Source organism: Alligator sinensis, unplaced genomic scaffold, assembly GCF_000455745.1.
Source record: "Alligator sinensis unplaced genomic scaffold, ASM45574v1 scaffold2211_1, whole genome shotgun sequence".
Lineage (NCBI taxonomy): Eukaryota > Metazoa > Chordata > Crocodylia > Alligatoridae > Alligator > Alligator sinensis.
Genome location: NW_005843769.1, coordinates 34,263 through 41,092, shown reverse-complemented (window position 1 = coordinate 41,092; position 6,830 = coordinate 34,263). Strand labels below are relative to the sequence as shown.

Sequence of the window (6,830 nt, the reverse complement as noted above, 5' to 3'; positions counted from 1 at the left end):
TTGCATTTCTCTTTAGCCCCTCTCTGGGGATGTGGATCTGGAGTGACTCCAATCCAGTGAGTGGGAAAAGAGTCAGAGCCTGGGGACACCAACAGAAATCCAGAGTGAGTCTCGAGTGAATCCAGTAATGGGAATGGGAGTGGGAACAGAATTGGGCCCCGGGGAGCCTGATAGAAATCCAGAGAGACTCCAAGCAGGAGTGATAGTGGAAAACAAATCTAGAGTGAATCTGGAGTGGATCCAGTAATGTGAGCATGAGTGGGAACAGAGTCAGGGTCCAGGGACCCTGATAGAAATCCAGGGTGGATCCAGAGAGACTCCAGCCTGGAGAGCGGGAGTGGAAACAGAAATCCAGAGTGAACCCAGCAAGGTGGGCGTAAGTGGAAGTGGGTTCTGATCACGGGACCCCAACAGAAATCCAGAGTCAATCTGGAGTGACTCCAATTGAGTAATTACAAAACATTAATTGCACCTATGTAGATCTAATGAAGGGCGGAAAGAAAATCACTGTAAAAGGGTCACATGCCCACGTGGTGAACCCCGACCCAGGTGACAACGCACCCTGGGAGCCACGAGATCCTTTGTGGAGCGGATTTTCCCCTTAATCCTTGGGGCAATCCCAGAAGCAGGCCAAAAGCATGGCCTATTTTTGAGCGTGAAGGCTTTTCTGGGCTCCAAGGGCAGCTCTGGAGAGAGAGCCAGACCAGAACCGCACGCCACAAAAGTCAGCTCACGGGAGCTAAAAAAAAGGGCCGAGTTGGAGGCGCTCGATAACCCCCTTTCAGAGCGCATTCGTTACGTGTACAAGTGCCCCCGGAGACGGGAGTCCTTGCCGTTGAGAATGGAGGGCCGGGAGAGCCCCGCCGCCCCGTATCCGCGGATTTATTTTTTCCCACCATCAGAAGCTCACAGCTGGGGGATGTTGAGGGAGGGGTTAATAAAGGCTGTGACCTCCAGATGTGAGCTCAGCCAGAGTTTTGTGGTTCTCGCAGGCGTCCAGAAGAGCTGCCAGATGCATTCGAGGCTCTGTTTCTTTCTCTGTCAGAGCGAGGGGCGTGGAGAAGAAAGGAGGAAGTAACGGAGGGAGCATTTGAAATCTGTTTCCTGGAAAGGGCTTGGCCCTGTTTGTGAAGCAGCTCCCGGGCATTTTTTTTTCTGGTGCAGATAGGCCGTCCGAGCTGGTGGCATGGCGAACGTGCGGGATGCCCTGATCGCTGCCCTGGATGACCTCGAAGATGCCAAGTTCAGGGAGTTCAAGTTCAAACTCAAGGGGTTCCCGGTGAAGTCCGGGTACAACAGAATCCCCTGGGGCCAGCTGGAAAGAGCCGACCGGCTGGACCTTACGGACAAGCTCATCAGTTTTTACCAGGAGGACTATGCCCAGGAGGTGACCCTTGGGGTGCTGAGAGGCATCAACATGAACAACGTGGCCAGTGACTTTGCTGCCGGTAAGAGGCTTCCCCGTGCAGGAGAAGGGGTGGCTGTAGTGTCGCAATGTATCCGGGGTGGGGGGTTTGGGGGGATCTTTTTGTGGATGCAACCCCATGGTCGAGATCGAGTCAGCCCAGCTTGCCAACCTGCCCCAAAAGGAGGCAGGTCCGGAGAAGGGCAGCAGGGATGATGAGTGGTGCGGAGGGGCTGCCATGGAAGGAGAGACCGAACGAGAGAGAGAGAGGATAGATGGATAGAGTGAGTGGGGGGATGCAGGGGGTGTGGAGGGGATAGATGGATAAATTGAATGTGAGCGGATACGTGGACGGACAGTGTGTGTCAGGGGGATAGATAGCTGGATGGAGTGAGTTTCTGGGGGATACATGGGCAAGAGCGTGGGGTGGATAGATGGAGTGTGTCAGGGATAGATGGATAGAGTGAGTTTGGGGGGATACATGGATAGATAGTGTGCCGTGGGGAATAGATGGATACAGCGGGGGGGGGGGGGGGGGGGCGGTGTACGTAGATGGATAAAGGGTGGGATGGAGAGGCGGATTGAAGGACTGGGGTGGACAGAGGGACAGATGGATGGGCAGCATATGGGGTGCATAGATGGCTGGCTAGATGGACAGAGGGAGTGCAGGGGTGGTGGGTGGACAGATAGGCCTGTCCTGTTTTGTACAGAGAGGCTGGAGGGAGGTGGGGTGGGGGGCAGGAGAAGGGGGACACAATGAAGTGGCGAAGCGAAAGCCCACAGGGATTTAGCCCCAGCTCTCTCCCAATACGAGAACGAGGGGTCACCAAATGAAATGAGGAAAACAACAGCCCCCCCCAACGTTGGAATGAGGGTGGGACATATTGCCCCCTGGATGTAGCCGGATTCCCAAAGGGATGGGACCCGTTCTTGGAGGGAAAGGGCATTGGTTGATATCGAGAGTGGCAGTGAGGTGCACAACCTCTGAATCGAATTGCAAGAGAGGGGGGATGAGGGGGGAGAGTGGATGAAGGGGGAAACCCCAGCTCGCTCTCCCTTCCAGCCCCCTGGTGATTTAGGAAACAGGGCAAGACAGGCTTGGGGTCCGATGCAGGAAATGCCCCTTCCTGTGTTCGTACAAAACTACGGGTTAAACTTGGGGGCAGGGACAAGTGAAAATGAAAGTCAAAATCGAAAGCAGAACGGGGCGGAGAGGAAATGGGAAGGAAGGGCTGTCCGGCCACAATCGGAGAGATCAGATTACCGAGTTTAGTAACAGGGCAGAAGGGGAGCTTGACCACTGGAAGATCAAGCCCAGGAAAAACGAGGGAGGGTGCTTAACACCTAAGGAGTGGAGAGAGGAGCAGGAATCGGGTCGATCACAGCAACTCAGCGCTGCCTGAATAGAAATGCTGCTGCCTCTCCTGGGCAGTGATCCCGGGTACAGCAGGGGTCAAAGGGTGCGGTATCGCTGCACCCCGCCTCCAGATCCACCCAGTCTCTCACGCCCGCTTTTTTTCTCTCCTGCAGCATGTGGCAGCAGCAATCAGCTTCCAGGACCACCCGCTAATGCCACGGCGAGCCGGGCAGGTGAGTCACATGGGAAGTGACACTGTAGATGGTGGTTGCACCTTGGAGATTGTCTGACGCCTGATGCCCACAGTCACCGAGGTGATGGAATAGATGCCTAGGGACATTAGGGACTCTCCATCACTGGAGGTCTTCAAGGGGAGGTTGGATGATAATCTAGGCATCAACCACTGGTTGGGGATAATCTAGGCATCACTAAGCCTAAACCTAGGGGAGAGGTGGACTCTGTCACTGGAGGGTTCGAGGAGATGCTAGACAGCTACTGGCTGGGGTTGATCTAGGCATAGCTAGGCCTACACCTAGAGGAGTTACGAACTCTCCATCACTGGATGGGTTCGAGAAGAAGCTGGACACCCACTGGGCAAGGATGATCTAGTGTCACAAGGGGAATTGTGGACTCTCCATCACTGGGGGGGTTCAAGAAGAGCTTGGAGAGCCACCGGTCAGGGATGATCTAGATGTAGCTAGGCCTGTTCCTAGGGGAGAGGTGTACTCTCCGTCACTGGAGGTCTCCAAGGAGAAGCTGAACACCTGCTGGGCAAGGATGATTGAGTAGTAGCTAGGCCTACACCCAAGGGAGCTGTGGACGCCATCACTGGGCCATGCTCCTGCTAGGACCAAACCCAAAGGCTCCAGGCTCCAGAGTCTTGCCCCTCCTCTCAGGGTCAGACCGGTGCTGCGTTAGGGGTCAGGAAGGAATTTACTCCCTGGTCAGATTGGTACAGACCCAGGCAGGCGGTGTGATACTTGGCGCTGTGTTAGGATGGACAGTCATTTTACCGGGTTTGTCCGGGATGGTTTGGACAGGGCTGATCCAGAGGACTCACGGGGACCTCTGGAGGTCCCTCCCACCCCGCCGTCTTTATGATCTGATGAAAGGCCCTAGAGGAAGTGATTCCCCTCCACTTCTTTAACCTGGATGTGGGCTTCTACCTACCAACCCGCTTTGCGACACTGCTGAGAGGCTGTTATACAGCCCCTGGGCTCTAACCGCTCAAATCCCCTCCATTGTAGGGGGGAAGGTGCGCGTGTACGTGGAAATATACGGTACATGTTCACCGCTTGCTGGTCTCTTAGGGCCATCGTGCCCCAAATTCCAACCAGGGCAGATAACGGCCTCTCCCTAGTCATACCTCTCGCCTGTGTATCCTTCTCAGGGGAGCATTTCATCGATAGGCACCGGAAAAGCCTGATTGACCGGGTCACCACTGTGAGCCCCATCCTAGATGAGCTGCATGGGGACGTCCTCCAGCCTGAGCAGTACGATACTATTCGGAGCCAGCGCACTTCACAGGAGAAGATGCGCAGCCTCTACGACTGCGTCCGGGGCTGGAACGTGGCCTGCAAGGATAAATTCTACGCGGCGTTGAAAAAGCACGAGCAGCATCTCGTTGCAGATCTGGAGGGAAATTAATGCAACTTCAATATTTTCTCATGTACAACATGCATCTTCCCCCCCTCAAAGTGTCCCCCCACCCCGTGTCAAAATTGAGGTGTGCCCTAGGCTGATTTGTCCACCCCGATTTGATTCCTGCTCTACTGTGGCCGTACTACTCAGGCAATGATTTAATGACATGCCATCATATCTCCGTTAACAATCATGTCTCCTTTTTTTAACCTTCTTGAGGTTCCACTAATCAAGGGAGTATTTCCTCGGGCATTTTTGCTGTCTGCAAGCTGCTCTGTTTTGTGGCCGCCTTTTCAACACTGTATATGCATCCACGGAGACCAGACTTCAGCAGCAGCTTGCATTTCAGCTGGATTTCAGCAGGGAAGGGAGGGTGAGTCAGCTGACGATTGAATTTGGCAGGGGGGAATATGTTTTCATCATTCTGCCTCAAAACCATGATGCGTGTCGGAGGCATGTTGCATGTGAGAAAGTAGGGCTGATGATGCGGCTCTGTTTCCAAGGGGCCCCAAAACGTTGCTGGACACTGCCTTAATTACTCTTTCATTATCGTTCCACCACCTTCTTCCTCTACCTGGCTTCTACAGCAGACGCCTTGCATAGGAGAGAAAGAGGGGACCGTTTTGGTGAGTCCCATCGAACGAGAGGCTGCAAGGAGACGTAGCAATAACAGCAGTACCCTATTCTCTCACCCCCTTTTTTCCACCCCACCAGCAGCTTGATTTTCAATAGTGCCTGTTCTACATGTGAAATATGGTATGAGCAGGCTCCACCGAGAATCACATCAGCAGGGAGCAGCTCCTTCGTGGCTGCAACTCAACAAGGTGCTGCTTATGCGTCAGGGGTGCATCATATGCGAGAAGATATGGTAATCCCTATGTCTGGGGAGCTCCTCCCCAGAAGCAGCTGCACTCAAGTGCTTGGCAAATGATCCAATCCCGGGTGGGGGTGGAGCTCTCTGATGTAGACTCAGGGCCCCTGGGCCCTGGGGTCATAGCACTGCCCCTCCCACCCTCCCTGCACTGGGATTGGGTTCCAGGGGCCCAGCAATGCTCCCACCCCCGACTTCAGATGTCTCCTCAGCACTGCATCTTGTCCCGGTCCAGAAGATCTCATTAAAACACGGGTGTCCAACTGTAATACAGCGCCGTGGGCCGGATCCAGCCATATCTTCGATACTCCAGCCTTAAAGTATCCCCTCACTGCGGATGTCTCTGCTAAAGCCATTTCTGTTTCTGCCCTTTCAGTAAGCTTTGATCTCTCCCTGGCTCCTTTCCTCTCCACCTGCCAAAAAAGCCCTCCTCACGGATCCACGATTTACTTTTCCTTCAAGCCCACTATTTCCTCCCAGGTTGGTCCCATCAAAGACATCAGCCTTGTGGATCCTTTCCCCCTGCTGTATCTTCTTAGAGCTATATTTTTTTATCATGGTCTATATGTGGTGCTGTGTCCCAGCATTAATAAAAGCAATACCATAAACAAGGCGTGTGTCTCCTTGGAGGGGGGCACGTGGTATGTGGCAGTGTTTCCCTGGAGCAGTTTTGTGGCCCGCTATCTGCTCCAGGTCTTCCTCTTTCATGGCCTTTTTTTTCAGACTCGGAGATCCAGCCCTGGAGGCCAGACTTCCAGCAGCAGCTAGTGTTTCAGGTTTAGTTCAGCCAGAAAGGGAAGGGTGAGTCCACCCAGGGTTCAGTTTGGTTTCATAACTCGAGACTATCTTTTCTCTTTATTCTGCCTTGCCATACAAGGTGCATGTGTGGAAATATGCTCCACCCAAAGTTTCAAGCCAAAAGCCTGGCAGTGGCAGGGGCATTTCTATTCAGGCAGTTCATTATCGTCTACCTGATTCTTTCTAATCTCTTCACCCCGTGGTTGTTAACACGCCAGCAGTGGCAGGAGCATTTCTATTCAGGATAGGCATGCATAGGTAGAGAGCTGGCATGCGGCACAGATGGATGGACAGACGGACAAACAGGATGTGGAGTGGAGAGATTGGTGGAGAGGTGGAGTGTGGACTGGATAGATGCACGCACAGAGTATGGTATGGGTGGATTTCATAGATTTCACAGACATTCGGGCGGGAAGGGACCTCGCAAGATCGAGTCCAGCCCCCGCCCCAGGGGCAGGAAGTCAGCTGGGGTCACAGGATCCCAGCGAGATAAGCATCCAAATGTTGAAGGCGCTCAGAGTGGGTGCTTGACCCACCTCCGATGGCAGGCTGTTCCAGACCTTGGGGGTTTGGCCAGTAAAGGTCTTCCTTACGTCCAGCCTGAAACGCTCTTGCAGGAGTTTGTAACTGTTCAACCTCATCATCCCTTGGGGTGCTCTGCTGAACAGATGTTCCTCCAGATGCTGGTGGTCACCCCGATAAACTTGTAGGTGGCCACCAGGTCGCCCCTGAGCCTGCGCTTTTCCAGGCTAAAGAGC

The 6,830-nt window shown here is 53.9% G+C and overlaps 1 protein-coding gene across 3 annotated transcripts; it reads left to right on the top strand.

The window, feature by feature from the left end:
• On the top strand, positions 1 to 5,872 carry LOC102373125 (apoptosis-associated speck-like protein containing a CARD). Of its 3 annotated transcripts, none has more exons than XM_025195718.1 (4): positions 1 to 104; positions 993 to 1,448; positions 2,936 to 2,995; positions 4,153 to 5,872. In XM_025195718.1, exons 2-4 carry the CDS (start codon positions 1,187 to 1,189, stop codon positions 4,407 to 4,409), a joined length of 579 nt encoding a protein of 192 aa, XP_025051503.1. In that variant the 5' UTR covers positions 1 to 104; positions 993 to 1,186; the 3' UTR covers positions 4,410 to 5,872. The 3 variants fall into 3 exon arrangements, with proteins under 3 accessions (XP_025051503.1, XP_025051506.1, XP_025051505.1); XM_025195721.1 differs by having other exon boundaries at positions 17 to 104; positions 1,165 to 1,448; XM_025195720.1 differs by having other exon boundaries at positions 54 to 104; positions 1,046 to 1,448.
• Positions 5,873 to 6,830: the final 958 nt, after the last annotated feature.